Source organism: Lathyrus oleraceus, chromosome 1, assembly GCF_024323335.1.
Source record: "Lathyrus oleraceus cultivar Zhongwan6 chromosome 1, CAAS_Psat_ZW6_1.0, whole genome shotgun sequence".
Taxonomy (NCBI): Eukaryota; Viridiplantae; Streptophyta; class Magnoliopsida; order Fabales; family Fabaceae; genus Lathyrus; species Lathyrus oleraceus.
In genome coordinates, this window is record NC_066579.1 from 329,165,117 (window position 1) to 329,183,918 (window position 18,802).

Sequence of the window (18,802 nt, forward strand, 5' to 3'; positions counted from 1 at the left end):
CCCTACTCTTGCTTCTCTGCCGGCATCTAGCCCGGTCCTTTCAGTGCCACCGCCCGTTGTGCACACGTTACCAAGGGTCGAAGATACCATCTACCACTCTGAGCCATCTGAGGGCCTAGACGTTTATGAAAAGATGGATGATATGAAGGACCAATTCCTTGAGCTTCGCAAGGAACTGAAGACTTTGAGGGGGAAAGACCTTTTTGGTAAAAGTGTTGCTGAGTTGTGCCTTGTGCTCAACGTGAAGATCCCTATTAAATTCAAAGTGCCTGACTTTGAGAAGTATAAGGGAAACACATGCCCACTCAGCCATCTTGTGATGTATGCTCGCAAGATGTCAACGCAGACAGACAATGACCAAATGCTCATCCATTATTTCCAGGACAGTCTGTCCAGTGCCGCTCTCCGGTGGTACATGGGTTTGGAGAGTTCGAACATCCGCTCTTTCAACGATCTTGGCGAGGCCTTCGTCAAGCAATATAAATACAATGTGGATATGGCTCTGGATAGGGATCAATTGAGGGTGATATCCCATAAAGAGAAAGAGACCTTCAAAGAGTACGCCCAGAGGTGACGCAAATTGGCAGCTCAGATAGTGCCACCCCTTGAAGAGAAAGAGATGACCAAGATCTTCTTGAAGACCTTGAGCTCGTTTTATTACGAGAGGATGATAGCTAGTGCTCCCTCAGACTTCACCGAGATGGTGAATATGGGAATGAGATTGGAAGAGGGGGTCCGCGAAGGACGCTTAACCCGAGATGAAGGCTCTTCAGCAAAGAGATATGGAAGCTTTGCGAAGAAGAAGGAGGGAGAGGCACATGTCGTGTCTTCCCATCTTAAAAGAAGACCCTCTGTGCAGAGGAAGACTGCCCGCCCAGTCAACAATCAGCATCAGGTGGCTCATATAACACCCGTTTTCAAGGAAGCTCAACATTATCAGCAACCGCAAACTCAGCAATATCAACAACAACAACGTCCACAACAGCAGGCCTACCAGCCTCGAAATAACAATAACAATGCCATCACCAGCTACGAGAGGAAGAGGGTCACCTTTGACCCAATTCCGATGACTTATGTCGAACTCTATCTGTCGCTGATCGATAGAAAGTTAATCACTCCGCGAGATCCTCCCGCTGTACCTGCAAACCCCCAGTGGTGGTACAAGCCTGAGCTTCATTGTGTGTATCATTCTGGTGCTCCCGGACACGATGTAGAGAACTGTTATCCCCTGAAGACCAAGGTGCAAGACCTTGTGAGAAGTGGGATTCTGTTTTATAGAGGATGTAGGTCCAAATGTGAAGAAGAACCCATTGCCCGAGCATGGGAAGTCTGTCAATATGGTCCAGGGCTGCCCTGGCAAGTACAAGGTTGAATATGTCAGTCATATCCGGCAATCGCTGGTTGAGATGCATCGCTTGCTGTGTGACTATAGCCATTATGAGCATGACCATGATAGATGCAGAGTCTGTTCTGTCAATCAAAGAGGATGTCGCCAGGTGCGCAAAGATGTGCAAGAGATGTTGGACGAAGGAGTCATTGAGATCCTTCAAAATAGAAATGTTGACGAAGACGAGCCCGAAGTCAATGTGATTTCCCCGGTATTTCGAATACCTGAGCCTGTTGTCATCAAGTATGATGGTAGCAAGCCAAAGGCTCTTCCTGCTCTCGTCATCAAACCAGTCGGACCTGTACCATATTCTTCCGAGAAAGCGGTTCCCTATCGCTACAATGCTGTAGCAGTGGAAAATGGGAAAGAGGTGTCCTTGCCCTTCTCATCTGTTGTTAACATCGCCGATGTCAGCGGTTTGACCCGCAGCGGTCGTGTATTTTCAGCTCCGTTGAAGCCTCAAGCTGATGCTCGAGGAAGTATTGATGCTGATTTTGTTGAGCGCCCGATTGGGAATGCTGTGAGCACTCCGAATCCGGCACTTGTTGTTAAGCCCTCCTCTACGTTAAGAACTCCTGCTTCTGTTGGCCTGAGTGGCAATACGAAAGAAGACTCTGATGAGATGTTGAGGCTCATCAAGAGAAGCGAGTGCAACGTTGTAGACCAGCTTCTACAAACGCCATCCAAAATATTTGTGTTATCATTGCTTTTGAATTCAGAACCACACCGAGAGGCTCTGCAGAAGGTTTTGGATGTGGCATACGTAGATCACAATGTCACGATAGAACAATTTGATAGCATTGTTGCAAACATTACCGCTTGTAACAACTTGAGTTTTTGTGACGCTGATCTCCCCGAGGAGGGAGGAGACCACAACTTGGCATTACATATTTCTCTGAGCTGTAGAGATGATGCCATGTCTAATGTGTTGGTGGACACTGGGTCATCGTTAAACGTATTGCCAAAAACCACTCTCTCGAAGTTGTCATATCAAGGGCCTCCCATGAGGCAGAGTGGAGTAGTTGTGAAGGCTTTCGACGAGTCTCGCAAAACTTTGATTGGCGAGGTTGAGCTCCCAGTCAAAATCGGACCGAGTGATTTCCAGATTACCTTCCAGGTTATGGATATTCACCCATCGTATAGCTGTCTCCTAGGCAGACCATGGATTCACGAGGCTGGTGCCGTGACATCCATCCTACACCAGAAACTAAAATTTGTGAAGAATAAGAAACTGGTGTTGGTAGGGGGAGAGAAGGCTCTCCTGGTTAGCCATTTGTCTTCCTTCTCATATATAGATGTTGAGGATGAAGTTGGATCTCCCTTCCAAGCTTTATCTATTGCTGAACCTGTTGAGAAGAGAACTCCCTCATTTGTTTCCTACAAGGATGCGAAGTTGGCCATCGAGCATGGTGCAATTGCTGGATTGGGGAAAATGATTGAGCTAGAAGACAACAAGTCCCGGGCTGGCATAAGTTATTCTTATGGGGTTTCCAATACGCAAGGGCTATTCAAGAGTGGAGGTTTCATCCATACCAGTCAAGGCGAAGAGTCTGCTGCCATTTTGGAAGAGGACAAAGAGGATTATGGCAACTTCATCATCCCTGGGGGGATCTGCAATAATTGGGTCGCTGTGGATATTCCAACAGTTATCCATAAGTCAAAGTAATGTTCATTGTGTTTAAAAACCCTTCTCCCATGCCAAAAGGAGAAGTGATGACATTGTTGGCGCATAAATAAAATGATATTTTCATTCAATAGATTCATGTTAAATGTTTATTTTTCCAATTATTTTCCTTTTTCGCTTTTGCATGAAATTGGTGATCACATAAAACCTCAAAAATAAGAATAGAATCAATTTTTTTCATTTGCATAATGATTTGCCTTGTTTGAATTCTAAAAATCTTTTCGTATCCAAAATCATTATGCAGGTTAATCAAACCCATTGAACATAATGATCCAACACCATCTCCCAACTTTGAATTCCCTGTATTTGAGGCGGAAGAAGATGATGATGAAGAGATTCCTGACGAGTATACCCGTCTACTTGAGCATGAAGAGAAGATCATTCAGCCACATCTTGAGAATATGGAAACAGTCAATTTAGGGTCTGAGGATTGTGTGCGAGAAGTAAAGATTGGGGCACTCCTGGAAGAATCTGTTAAGAAGGGGTTGATTGAATTGCTACGAGAATATGTTGACGTCTTTGCCTGGTAGTATGAAGACATGCCTGGTCTAGATACTGATATTGTGCAACATTTCCTACCTTTGAAACCTGAGTGCGTGCCTGAAAAGCAGAAGCTCAGAAGAACTCATCCTGATATGGCAGTAAAAATCAAAGAGGAAGTTCAGAAGCAAATTGATGCGGGGTTTCTGGTGACTTCTACATATCCTCAATGGGTGGCCAATATAGTGCTCGTGCCTAAGAAAGATGGAAAAGTCCGAATGTGTGTGGACTATAGAGACTTGAATAAGGCTAGTCCGAAAGATGATTTTCCTCTACCACATATTGATATGTTGGTAGATAATACGACTAAATTCAATGTCTTCTCATTTATGGATGGATTTTCCAGATATAATCAGATCAAGATGGCACCCAAGGATATGGAGAAGACAACATTCATCACACCTTGGGGAACATTCTGTTATTGAGTGATGCCCTTCGGTCTGAAGAACGCCGGAGCCACGTATCAACGAGCTATGACTACCTTGTTTAATGATATGATGCACAAGGAGATCGAGGTATACGTTGATGATATGATTGCAAAGTCAAGAACGGAAGTTGAACATGTAGAGCACCTGTTGAAGCTTTTTCAACGTTTGAGGAAGTATAAGCTTCGTCTGAATCCCAACAAGTGTACATTTGGAGTCCGTTCCGGTAAGTTATTGGGCTTTATCGTCAGTGAAAGAGGTATTGAGGTTGATCCTGCAAAGGTCAAAGCAATACAAGAGATGCCTGCGCCCAAGACTGAGAAGCAAGTCCGAGGTTTTCTTGGCCGTTTGAAATACATTTCCAGATTCATATCCCACATGACTGCCACATGTGCGCCGATATTCAAGCTCCTCCGGAAAGATCAGTCCCATGATTGGACCGAGGATTGCCAGAAAGCTTTTGACAATATTAAAGAGTATTTGTCTGAGCCTCCGATTCTATCTCCGCCCGTGGAAGGAAGACCATTGATTATGTATCTGACTGTTCTTGAAGACTCGATGGGTTGTGTCCTTGGTCAGCAAGACGAATCAGGAAAGAAAGAGTATGCTATTTACTACTTGAGCAAGAAGTTCACTGATTGTGAGTCTCGATACTCAATGCTTGAGAAAACATGTTGTGCTTTGGCTTGGGCTGCTAAGCGCTTACGACAGTATATGTTAAATTATACGACTTGGTTGATATCCAGAATGGATCCGATCAAGTATATCTTCGAGAAGCCTGCTTTAACAGGAAGGATTGCCCGTTGGCAGATGTTGTTATCTAAGTATGATATTGAGTATCGAGCTCAGAAGGATATTAAAGGGAGTATCTTAGCTGACCACTTGGCACATCAGCCGATTGAGGATTATCATTCAGTACAATATGACTTCCCAGATGAGGAGATTCTATATTTGAAAATGAAAGATCGTGATGAGCCTACGCTCGATGAAGGGCTAGAGCCTGGTTCCAGATGGAGTATGGTGTTTGATGGCGCTGTAAATCAATATGGAAATGGTATCGGGGCAGTGATTATTACTCCTCAAGGCACACACATTCCTTTTACAGCAAGGCTAACTTTCAAACGCACGAATAATATGGCTGAATATGAGGCCTGTATTATGGGGTTGGAAGAGTGCATTGATCTTAGGATCAAGCATCTTGATGTATATGGTGATTCGGCCCTCGTTGTTAATTAGATTAAGGGTGAATGGGAAACGAATCAGCCTGGCCTCATTCCATATAGGGATTATGCGAGGACGATTTCAACGTTCTTTACTGAGGTTGACTTCCATCATATTCCTCGAGATGAGAATCGGATGGCAGATGCTCTTGCTACACTTGCTTCGATGATTGTGGTAAAACTTTGGAATGAAGTTCCCAATATCACTGTGACGCGCTTGGACAGACCAGCTCATGTATTTGCAGTAGAAGAGGTGAAAGATGATAAGCCATGGTATTATGATATCAAGTGTTTCCTGCAGAACCAGATTTACCCGCCTGAGGCATCTGTGAAAGATAGGAAGACTCTGAGGAGATTGCCAGGAAGTTTCTACCTCAATGGTGATATGCTTTATAAGAGAAATTTTGACATGGTGCTGCTCAGATGCGTGGATAGACACGAAGCAGACCCTTTGATGACAGAAGTCCATGAGGGTTCATTTGGTACTCATTCCAATGGACATGCCATGGCTAGAAAGATGTTGAGAGCAGGCTACTATTGGCTGACAATGGAGTCTGACTGTTGAAAATATGTGAAGAAATGCCATAAGTGTCAGGTTTATGCAGATAAGATTCATATTCCCCCGACACTTCGGAATGTGATTTCATCACCATGGCCTTTCTCCATGTGGGGAATTGACATGATTGGCATGATAGAACCAAAAGCATCCAATGGACACAGATTTATTCTCGTAGCAATTGATTACTTCACTAAGTGGGTTGAAGCAGCATCATATGCTAATGTGACCAGGCAGGTGGTCGTGAAGTTTATCAAGAATCAACTCATATGCCGGTATGGTGTTCCAGATAAGATCATTACTGATAATAGATCTAACTTGAACAACAAGATGATGAAAGAATTGTGTAGTGAGTTCAAGATTGCACATCATAATTCTTCCCCTTACAGACCCAAGATGAATGGGGTTGTTGAAGTTGCTAATAAGAATATCAAGAAGATTATACAAAAGATAGTTGTCACGTATAAAGATTGGCATGAGATGCTGCCATTTGCTTTACACGGATATCGTACATCTGTCCGCACTTCAACAGGGGCAACCCCTTTCTCTCTTGTTTACGGCATGAAGGTTGTGCTCCCAGTAGAGGTGGAGATCCCATCAATGAGAGTCTTGATGGAAGCCAAGTTGACTGATGCTGAATGGGTTCAGAGTCATTATGACCAGCTGAATTTGATAGAAGAAAAGAGATTGACCGCCATGTGCCATGGCCAATTATATCAGCAAAGGATGAAGAAAGCCTTTGATAAGAAGGTCAAGCCTTGTGTGTTCCGAGAAGGTGACCTCATGCTCAAGAAAGTCTTGTCTTTCGCGCCCGATTCCAGGGGCAAGTGGACTCCAAACTATGAAGGTCCATATGTTGTCAAGAGAGCCTTTTCAGGCGGTGCTTTGATACTTACAACTATGTATGGGGAGGATTTCACTCGTCCTGTGAATTCAGATGCAGTCAAGAAATACTTCGCCTAAAAATAAAAACAGAATAGCTCGCTAAGTTGAAAACCCGAAAGGGCGGCTTAGGCAAAAATGAGCGTCTCGGTGGATTGAAAACCCGAAAGGGCGATCCAGGAAAAAGTTAGAGACATAAAAAAAATGAATATATGTATCCCGCTAGATTGAGTACCTCACCCTGGAGCAATCTAGGCAAAAAAATAGGGACTTGGCAAGTAACTGCATCCTGACAAGACTTTGTTCTACGACTGTCATCCGTCAGAGACTCTTGCTCATTCATTATCAACCGAAGTCTCAAATACATCGAATTCAGAATTGATGGAGAAATGGTCATTATGTTCAATGTAGCCCTTTTCCAATATATATCACCAATTTCAAATTTGTAAATATCTATGGAGTCTTGCCATTTGCAGACTACCATTCCATCAAATAAATTTGAGCCTTTTATCCAATTATTTGCACTCTTATTTGTTTCTATCCAACAAATGTTTTACATGTTTTAATTGAAAAAAATATATCATTGTTTTGAATAGTCGAATTCTTCATAATTTGTTTTTAAACAAAGTGAACATTCACAAAGACATAAGGATACTTAGGAGGTCTTCAGTGCTATCCCAAAGATGGTATGATCCCCAGCAGGGTGAGACATTTGTTCATATTCCTGACATGCTTGTATCCTCTTCCTACCGGAGCCTTTTGTGGTTTTTCTACCAAGCAGAGTGTGTGGTAAGACATTCATCCCTCTGTCCTCCTCAGCAGATGTGATCTTTGGTAGTAAGGTATTTGGTGGTGACCTTGGAAGCTTCCCTTTTGGTGGTTGTTCCCCACAGAATTCCCTTTACCTCCTCTGATAGATTCCCCAATAGAGTTGCTTATGCAGCGGATTTTATCTGTGCAATAACTCCTTTCCCTAGCTGGAATGACTGATGTTCATTCCCATGCAGGAGATCTTCGCTTCCTGGTATCTCTTGCCCTCATCAGATTGGATACTCTCTAGTGGGCCTGGCTTTCTCTCTTGAGATGTAATACCGGATGTTTGTGTATTTATTCTTTGGAGCTGTTTGTGTTAGAAATGTCTGTTTGTCAGCATTCATCATACATAAATCACACATGTGTGCATATAAGTTTCAAACATTCGGATACTCATGTTGCATTCTTTGCCATATATCTTTGTTTGTTATCCCCTGCTAGTGGGTAATACCTTTCCCCAAGCAGATGTCGGTGTCTGATCTCTCCATATAAAGTCAGCCCCTTAAGCAGAAAGTGTTTATCTTTCCTTCCATACTCCCCACCGAGTTATATCCTCGTGGATGATGGTTGTTTCTGTTTCTTCCCAACACATATATTGGGATGGGATTCCCCTTTGAGTTATATCCTCATCGGGACGAGTCTTGATTCAGCTCGCTTCTTTAGTTTGATCCTAGATTGGCTTCTTGTGTTTGTTTCCTGCACTCCCCTGTGGTATAAATGAATAATTGCTCACTAATTAGTTATCATTCATCTTATCCCCGGCGGAGTCTGTGGTTTTCTACCCTTATACCGGTAGTTGTAAACCCTATTTCATCCCCTTGCAGAGTTAACCTCTTTTTCATCCTAATCGATGACGGTTACCTTTCCGTGGTTGTCTACCCTGTATCCGGTAGATGTAATCCCCTCCCTGACGGTTATCTTCATCCAATATTCGGTGTTGATATTTCCTCATCTTTTGGATAATTGCTATGATCAAGCAGTTTATCCCCAGCAAGTCATCTTTCATATACCGATTGTCGGTAATGTTTGTTGCTCCCCTTGAATGATCATCATTATATACCTAGTTTCGGTATCCCGATGCCTTTCTTAGTCGGTCAATTTATCCTTTATTAACCCAGTAACCGGTTGTGGATAATCTTCCATGCGAGTATATTATCTATGTTCTGATGGTAATAGATAATATATCTCATGCACTCTTCGGTCGAAGCCTTTTGTTCTTCCCCAGTTGAGTAAGATTCGTATCCCTTTTTGGAATCGAATGTCCATCCCATAATCGAGTTTGCTTTTAGCCCTCTTTTGGATGATGAGTGTCTTGGGAATATTCCCCAATTCACGCTTTGGTTGGTCACCTATTATATGCCCACTAACCGGTGTCCCTGGTGTTCCTTCCTTCTGCTCCCTATTATGACTTTTGTCCCCTGTGGAGTCAAATTTCCTGAGTTGAAATATACCTTCTAGGTCTTCCTCAGATGATTTGGTTGATTGATATATCTCACCCTTATACCGGTCTTAGATATTCATTCTCCCCGAGCATGTTGTTTTCTCACCCTTATGTCGGTGTTTGGATCACATGCCTCTTTGAGCTTATTACCCAGTAACCGGTAATACCTCATTTGTTATTTCCTCAGCTGAGTCCTTAGGGGACATCCCCATCTGAGTCCAAATTTTCATCCGGAGTATCCTTTATGGATAACTTTGTTGTATTCGCATATTCCCCAATACATGCATCCCTGAGTCAGCTTGAGTCATTCCATTGATTTATTTTCATGGAATTCCTTTCGTGTCTCTCAGCAAGTCTCAAGTCGTGACCTGCTCACGCATTTTATTCCCTCTCCTATCCTCATGAGAGTCCCCAGAGTCTTTGTCCCGTCGAGTGTATTACTCATGTGGATTGTCAGTTCTCCTGATTTCTTTTCTCTTTGTGGACATATATCCCCCCACAGAGTTTTACCATTTGCATACATACATTTGCATCATGAGGTCTCTTAGGGACCAAAATTCATCTCTTTGTTATTATTTAAGCCCATTTTATCTCGTCGAGACGAAGATTTTAACCTTCACTTCTCCGGCTAGAATGACCTTAAATAGGGGCATCTGTAAGACCCCAATTTTGCCCCTAAGATCTCTCATGGCATCATAACGTTGCATTTGCAAAGCCTCAAGGATCATAAGCATCTTGGTTCCTTTTGCCTTTGGGTAGGACCTCTTGTGAGTAGTTTGAGATCACCAAGCATGCTTGAATTGTATATTATTGCTTTTCTTATTTTGCTCACTAACCAAAAGCACAAAAATATGTCACTAACATCTTTTGTTTATATCTTCAGCAATCACAAGGTCAAAAGCTTCAAGGAGATCCTTTGTGCAATGAAAGGGTCAGAAGAAGAGGAAAGCAAGCATGGTAATGGTTCCCAAATCTCTCATCCATCAAATATGCCTCCCTAGCATCTCAATTCATCATTTTGATCAAAGTAAATCAAAGGGTTTGAGGTTTGTTTCCCAAGGAAACCCTAATTCATCTGTGTACCACAATGCCTTGCTCTTGAAGCAACCTCAGCCCATGATCAAATACAATCAAGGGAAGTTCTTTAATTCATCATTTCATTCATATTTGAACTTATTTGAGTGTCCTCAATCATCAATTCATCAAGATATGAGTCATGGACTTGAGAAGTTGATCAGTCAATTCATCTGACTATTTTGTAATGCACTGAGACCTAACTTTTTATGTGTTGGTCAAATGGATATGATCCCAAACGAAACAATTCTCTTAAGGACAATATGAAAAACTTTCATGTTTATCAAAAATTGATTTGAAGCTTGGAAGGTCATCATCCATTCCAAGACATTATAGGTCATTTTGACTGAAACCCTAATTTTGGGTCAACTTCCCAAGAGCATAACTTATTTATTTTTATGCTTTTGAGGTGGGATCAAATGCATTGGAAAGCTTAAGGTGTCTACTACAAATGTTATGTTAAACAAAATTTCAAAATCTCAAAGGAAATACATGTGATAATGCAAAACATTATAGGTCACTTTGGACCAAATGCATTGAAAGGCAAAAAATTCCAACTTCAAGTGCCCATAACTCTTTCATAAAAAATCCAAATAATGCAAAATTTAAGTCCATTTTTATTTTCTTGAAAATATATACAACTTTGATGTTGGAGGTTTTTTCATTTGAGACTTGCATCATCAAAACAGAGGGGCTTGAACATTGGCCAAATTTGGAAACCCTGACTTTGCATGTTTTGCACCTTACACTTTAAACTCAAAATTCACTAATTTCCACACTTAAAATAGATTTTTTCCCAACATAACATTTGTTCCTTACACCAAGACCTTTCCAACCATTACTCACATCCTCATGTTTGGATTTGGCAAATGGCATTTTCGAAGAGGAGAAGTTTTAGGCATAATTGTGCATACCATGTTAGAACTCATTACACAAGCCTATGCAATGCCAACTACACGTCCATTTCAGCTCAATTATACTTCAGATTTCATTTGGCGTTGGGTTTGGGCCTTCTACATGATCATGCAAGCCCATGCAATAAATATCCATTTGCCATGCACACGGATTTGATCACACTTGCCTTGCCTCTCCATCTATAAATAGAAGCATCATTCCATTAAAAAATGATCCATGAATCAACCTGAAATGCTGCTGAACTGAAAACCAAGCCTCTCACCAAAGGAACTATTTCATTTTCATTCAAATTTCTCAGATCTGAAATTCAACTAAATCTGGTTGAATTTCTAGATCTAAAGTTCCTAGACCTTCATCCTTTAGTCCATTGTACTTCTGTTTTGCCAAAGGAAGCAAGGAAAAAAGCTCAGATCTTCACAATCCAAGGTTGTTCTTCAACTGGTTTTTTCTTCGAAACTCACTATTCTTTGATCTATTTGCCTGGCTATTGTGTTTTCTGAAGTCCTCACTTGAGAGGCAAGCCAGTGGTGGCTTTGGTTTTGTGTTTTGATGAACTACAATTTATGTACCTGAATCTTCCAGCTGAGATTTCTTATTCTATAAAAAGCTTGAGTACAATTCAAGGTTACAGGGGTGATGTACATCACCCCAACTTCATTTTGATGTATGGATCGTGTCATTTGGTTACCTCTTGTTGCTCTGCAATTTTTGAACGTGGCCGAAGTTTGCCCGGAGAAGACGGTGGCGCTGGCCACCGTCTGGTCTCCAGATTCAATCTGGATCGTTCATCCATTTTCCCAGATGCAATCTCCACTGTCCAATGTTATGACCTTTAATAATGCCAGGTGTGACGCATTTGACTCTTGCCTATGGTGGAAGCGTGCATGTGGAGCGTCTGATCAGCCACGTCAATTAATGAGGCTTGATCAGACGCTCCTTGTTTTTTTGATTTTATTATTTTCTGTTTTAATTTCTTTTATTTTCAAAAATTCATATCTTCTTCATTTTAAATCCAAAAAATATGGGACCAATTGCATTCTTCTCCAAATAAATTCTAGTTTCTAAAATTGATTTTTAATATTTTTTATATTGTCATTTGATATTTTTTATGAATTTTCTCTTTTCTGGTTATTTTTAATTCATTTTAAATAGTTTTTGATATTCAAAAAATACAAAAATATTTCCTCAACCTATTTGAATGATGATGGATCTATGAAAAATATTCTCATCAATTTTTCAATTGATTTGAGATTTATTTGAGATTTTAGTTCAATTAGGTTATTTTTATTCATTTTTAATTGATAAAAAATAGTTTCTGACTTTTAAAAATGTTTAAATTGTTTGTCAAACTTTGTTTGACCTTGTTGAACTTGGGATAAATCACTTGGATCTTTCAAGGTTGATTTGAAGTGATTTTGAAGTTTGACCTTTCTTTTATTTTTAATTCAAGTTTATTTTAATATTAAAAATGCCAAAAATATTTTGCTTATTATTTTACCTCCAATCTTCATCCCATTTCTTGTTTCTCATTGTTTGACTTTGACTTTCAATGTCATTTGGTCAACACACATGGATTGGTACATTTTATTTCACCTTATGCACTTTATTCTTTCCATTTCATAATCCATTATTCATCTCCTTCTTCTTCTTCTTCTTTCTTTTTGATCAATGAGTTAAAGGTTGATAAGTTAGCATTGATTAGGGAGACTTAATCTTCCTTGATTCAAATCTAATTCATCTTGATCAATTGATCAAGTGAATGGCTTTGCATTAAGGATAGGTTGTTTCCTAAATCATGCAAAGGACTTAAACCAATACAAGATCAATTTTCTTTTTCTTTTTGACATGGCAAGTTGTTGGAACTTGGTTCACTAATCAAGACTTCTAACTTATGTTGTTGCCTACATTATTATTGACCGGCCTCAGATAGTTGTGACTTCTACATAAGTCCAATTACGATTGCTTAACATAGCGCTAAATTTGCCTTATGGCACACTAACTACTAACACTAACCATTAACAATTAACATTTACTTTTTGCTCTTTACTTTTATGCAATTTACTATTCTTGTACATACTATTCATTTGCTTTTCCCCTTTGCTCACTTGACCACATGTTTATGTTAATGCAATTTGCCTTTTGCTCACTTGAGCATATAATTGTGTATATACTATTGTGCTTGTGTTTGGCTTTGATTGTTGTGGACCAAAATGCAAAGAATTGGACAAAATGGACTTAGACTTTAGGACTTTACCCAAGCTAATGGAGTTTGAAGAGCAACTAGGCCTCATGCCTTTAGAATGCATAAATATTGAAGAGCAACTAGGCCTCATGCCTTTAGAATGCTTAAAACTTGAAGATGAACATTGAAAGGACCATATTCTAAACTCCCTCTTGTCCCTTCTTTAATTGTAAATAGAATCTTTTGATGTGTGTTTCTTTGTGCTAGGGAGTCCAACATTGAGCCAAATTGAGGAACTATTACCATGAACTTCTAAGGGAGAGGAATCCAAGATACATTTGAGGAGCTTGCTAAGAGACTTGTTTGTTGATTGCTTGAGTTTTTGCTTATGTGATTGCTTATTCCAAAGGATGGGAGCTACTTGGATCATCAATATGATCTCAAGAGAGGAACTCCATTATGGTCTTATTCTTTATCCCTCACCTCTTTACATGTTTAGGACTCTAGCCTTTCTTCTTCTTCTCTCCACTCTAACCCAAGCCAAAACTTTTGTGCAAACATCTAACACTTGTTTTCAACATTAGAAACCTAAGCCTCATGCTTTTGATTTTCAAACTCTCTTTTCATAACACTTATTTTGAATTGAATCTTTAAGTCAACTTTGACCATTTTGTAAATACTTTTCATTGGTAAATACCACTCATTCAAATATCTTTTTATGGTTTCAATGGCCACTTTCTTAATCAAATTTTTTCATAACCATTAGCTATTAGGTTTGAGTTATCCTTGAGGTAGATGTAATACTCACCTATATCCTTAGTGATGGACAATGAGTCTTCCATGCTTATTATAGGGTTAACCCCTCACTAGCCTGTTGAAGCTATCCTCACATGGTGGATTTGTGGTTTTAGGTTGAGTTTTCTCCCTTGGATAACAAAAGACCTTAAGGCTTTTGGACCAATCAATTCACCAACTCATTTTGAGATTTTTACCCCGAACTACGAGGTTTTGATCCTTTTTTTTTAAAGATGGTACGTAGGCAATGGGTTTATCCATCCAAACACAAAATGTAAATGACTTGTATATTCTCTTCTCATCTCTTCAATCATGTTTGCACAAACAAATTTTCACAAAAAACAACAACCTTACAACAAATGTGAAAAGGGCTCCCTAGGAGTACCTATGATGTTTTGGGTGCCTAACACCTTCCCATTGCATAACCAACCCCCTTACCCAGATCTCTGACTCTCTTTTACTAGTTTTTGATTCGATAAAACTTTTAGGTTTTTGTTCGCTTTCTAACCATTCCTTTGGATAAATAGAAGTGCGGTGGCGACTCGACTTGTATGATTTACCTTGGATTTGGTCAATATCTCTAATGGTAACGAATACCCTGCTACACATTCAACATAGAGGTCTTAGAGCTTCTTAATGACACGCTGATCTTCGTCTAAGGCCGCTCTAGCCTCCCTATACAACCCCTTCCAATATACACAGTCATTCTTCAAGATCATGTAAGCTGCATCACCTTCTTTGTTTTCCAAACCTGCAATCCTTCTATTAGCTTCTCCCAACTAGTACTCAAGGCGGAGACAGTTCCTCTCAGCTTCCTCTTTCCAAAGGACCTCACGAGACAACTTATCTTTGCAATTCTTGAGAGTGTCCCTGGGTTCACAGATTTGAGCTTCATAATCGAGTCTAGCTTCTCTCTTCTCCACAAGAGATCTCTCCAACATTTTGTCCAACTCTTGAATTTTGAGGTGGGCTTTTTTGAGCTCCTCATTCTTGGTTTTGAACACAGATTTTGTACCTATGAGAATATCATCAAGCTCATCCTTCTTGTCTTCAAATGTTCTTTCTCTCTTGTTGCTAGCTTCAAGGTCTAGGTCCTTCTCTTTACGTTCATCCTTCAGATTTTCATTTTCCAAAGTGGTTCGATTAAGCTTAAGCTGTAACTCAGAGTTTTCTAATTCCAGCTCCTTAATTTTGGCATTGAGTTTCTCAACGTCTTCAGGTAATATAGGTTCTGGCTCAGGAACTGGAGGAAAAATAGAGGGATCAAATGGAAATGGGAGCTTAACCACTTGAACTCTCTCTCTTACCCAGCGAGTGTAAGGCTCTTTCACAAGGACATTCCTCCTTCCAAACTCCTTACCCCTTCTAACAATTGGTTTCCAGGATTTCTTAATCTTCTTCACAATTGGGTTGTCTGCATCAATGTCATGCAAAATGAAAGGCTCTAAAGCTTCAGCTTTTGGAGGTCCATTCATGGAGTAACCATGTTGCATCAGGGATAACATAGGGTTGTAGTTGATGCAACCTCTAGTCCCTATCAAAAGTACATTAGGAAAGTCTCCAATGCTAACAATAATATCCAGGGTCTTCCAATCTCTGATATACCATTTGACATGGTTGGTAGTAATGGAAGTTAACTTCTGAGAGGGTTTAAGTGTTTTGGAGGTGTAGGGTCCTTTTTCGGGCATGTGAGATATGAACCAAGTATGCAACAACTGTTCGCAACACAAAAAGGTTCCCCCTTTCTTCTCATGACGTTCATGGAGGGCATAGTAGATAGCAGCTAGGAAAAAAGGTACCGGATTACCAGAGAGGAATATTCTTACGGCCACATGATCTACGAAACTGTCGAGATTTGGAAACAATACTATCCCATAAACAAATAGGGCTAGAACGAAATGGAATGCTTTCCGTTTTCCCTCTTTCTCCAACTTCACAGCTTGTTCTTCTAAAAACCATCTGGAAAAACCATTGAAGGCTCCCTTCTTATCCCAATTACTTATGACCAATTGGACCTCCAGACCCAAAACTGAAGTTATTCTCTTGGCAGTGATACCTTCATCAAACTTGGGAAATGGATCATGGTCCCTCAAGTTCCGACCCACAATTCTCTCTAACTCTTCCAAAGTAGGAGCTAATTGGAAGTCAGAAAAGGTGAAACAACGCAGAGGTGGGTCGTAGAATTGAGTTATAGTCACAGTTGTCATTGGTTCCATCTTTTCATTCAAAATACTCAGAATACTCCCATAATCGTCCACGAATTCAAAGAGCTTGATCACTTTGACACTCAACTTCTTCAAACTATCAAGGTCCACTTTCTTGTACTTGAATTGAAATGTGCTTCTTCTTTCAGGATTCATTTTCTCTTGCAAATGACTTAGATCCCTGAAACAAATGGAAGACGACTAAGAGCTTTGCTTTTTATGCATATGCAATGAATGTATATGAAATGCAATGTTTTTTATACAGGTTCAAAGGTTTGAGGTAATGAATGAATATGATTGCTTTCCAAACAGGTTATTGTAGTGGTGTATTCGTCACTTTATGATTTATTGATTAAACCAAAAGCAAAGCATACAATGAATCGAGTCGCCACCGCACTTTTATTTATCCAAAGGAATGGCTAAAAAGCGAACAAAAGCCTAAGAAGTTTTACATATAGAAAACTAATGAAAAGATCAGAGATCGGGGTAAGGGGGTAATTATGTTGTGGGAAGGTGTTAGGCACCCACAACATCCTTAGTACTCTAAGGGAACCTCTTTTCACAACTTGTTGTATCAATTATTTGTTCATGAAATATTTTTGTGCAAACATTGATGGAAGGGATGAGAAAAGAATATATAATTTTTATTATTTTTGTGTTTGGATGGATGAAACCCATTGCCTACGTGCCTTTCATGAAAGATAAGGATCAAAACGCCGTAGTTCGGCTAAAAAATTTCCAAACAGTGAGTGGATGGATTTTAAACAAAAGCCTTTAAGGTCTTTCATTATCAATGGGAGAAAACTCAACCTGAACTAACTATCCACCATGTGAGAACAGCTTCAACTTGCTAGTGAGGGACCATGCCCTATAATAAGCAAGGAAGTCTTACAATTCAATCACTAAGGATGTGGTGAGATTTACATCAACCACTATGATAATTCAGATCTATAGCTAATGCATGAAAACTTATCAAGAAGTGGACTAAGCCACAAAACAATTGAATGAGTGAAATTAACCAATTAGGATTATTCACAAAATGAAGTCAAAGTATGATTAGAATTCAATTCAAAGAAGTATTATGAAAGTGAAGTTTGAAAATCAAAGGCTTAAGGCCTAGGTTTCTAGTTTGAAAAGAAATGAGAATGTTTGCACAAAAGTTTTCTGGTGTGGAGTTAACATGCAAATGGAGGTTTAAGGAACAAAAAGGGTGGGAGGTTAAGGGATGTAAAACTTCTTAGATGTTCACCTCTTGAGATCATATGTAGATGATCCAAGTGATTCCTTTGGAAAAGGAAACAAGCAAATAACAGATAAACAACAAGATGGAAACCAGATGCCAATCAATGGACTTACACCAATCTCACAAAACAAAGATGGATACCAGATGCCAATCAATGGACTTATACTAATCTCCAAGAAATGATCATAGGAAACAACTGCCAATAGCTGGACTTACAATTGACTCCTCACAAGAAACAAATAACAAATGCAATAAGCAAGAGGAAACAAGTTGCCAATAAATGGTCTTACACTCGACTCCAAGGAAATGGGATGCCAATCAATGGTCTTAGTCCCAACTCCTACCAGATCATAGGAAACAACTGCCAATAAATGGACTTACAATTGACTCCTCAATGGACAAAACAAAATGTCACAAAGTATGAACAATGATCATGAAATGATATACAATTAATGCTCAAAGATGAAAGCAATGCACAAAGGCACACACAAACAATTATACACATACGGGCAAACAAGCAACAAACAACCAATTAGCACACACTATACACAATCAATAGGCTCAAGCAAGGTTAGGCTTTTAGAAACAAGCCAACTGGAATGGGGTGTTTTGAGCTCTTAACCCTAACATTGAGAGTTAGGGTGAAGCAGATGAAATGGAGATGAGGGTTATGCCTCATAGCTCTTATCCCTGGCCTGGGAGAGCTTTAAACAATAGAGAGTGTGGGAGTTCAGAATGAGGGAACTCTTCTCCACAAATGACATGACTCTATGGACAAGATTTTGGGTTTTTTATTCAAAGTGCATCAACACATTGTGTGAGCAAGATGAATGACACAACAGAATAGTAGGGGATGGATTACACATCCCTTTTATTTGCCAATTTCCTCTTAAGAGGTCTTTACCTGCTTGGCACAAAATTAAACAAACAAAAACATGGCCTCTTAAGGAGGGCTTCAGACAGGTGCCTGCCAAAGTAACATGACAGGTCTTCCAGACTACATGAAGATTAGATATTATACCTAAGTGGTATGCCAACCACAAGCAAAAGCAAAGCAAAGTTCAAATGAACTTAAAGCAACTTAAGTACCTGTGGAAACAACTAAACCAATCAGTACAATACTCAGACAAACAGACAACAGTCAATAACAAACAGACAATCCCAATGTACAATCAATAAGCCATAAGGCAAACTCAAGTGAGTTATCCTCAACCTACAAAACAGCAAGTGTTAGCGATCAAAAGCAAATATCAACATCCAAATGATGAAGCATCATCAACCATGGAACTTGGATGCTTAAACCTGAAATTCAAAGCTCACATGTAAGCAACAAACCACTAGGTCAAAGCCTAGGGTCAAAGGTGAAGAAAAAATTCAAAACAGGAGCTGAAATTCAACACAATGCAACTTCAAACACCTATTAACATGTCCTAAAAAGGCT

General features: G+C 39.9%; 1 protein-coding gene across 1 annotated transcript; it reads right to left on the reverse strand.

Moving 5' to 3' along the window:
* Positions 1 to 14,693: 14,693 nt before the first annotated feature.
* LOC127105176 (uncharacterized) lies at positions 14,694 to 16,274 on the reverse strand. Its single transcript, XM_051042334.1, has one exon. It carries the CDS (start codon positions 16,272 to 16,274, stop codon positions 14,694 to 14,696), a length of 1,581 nt encoding a protein of 526 aa, XP_050898291.1.
* Between the last annotated feature and the right edge of the window lie 2,528 nt (positions 16,275 to 18,802).

Excerpts from the sequence above, each read along its gene's own strand:
- LOC127105176 (XM_051042334.1), bottom strand. The coding sequence starts at position 16,274 with ATGAATCCTGAAAGAAGAAGCACATTTCAATTCAAGTACAAGAAAGTG.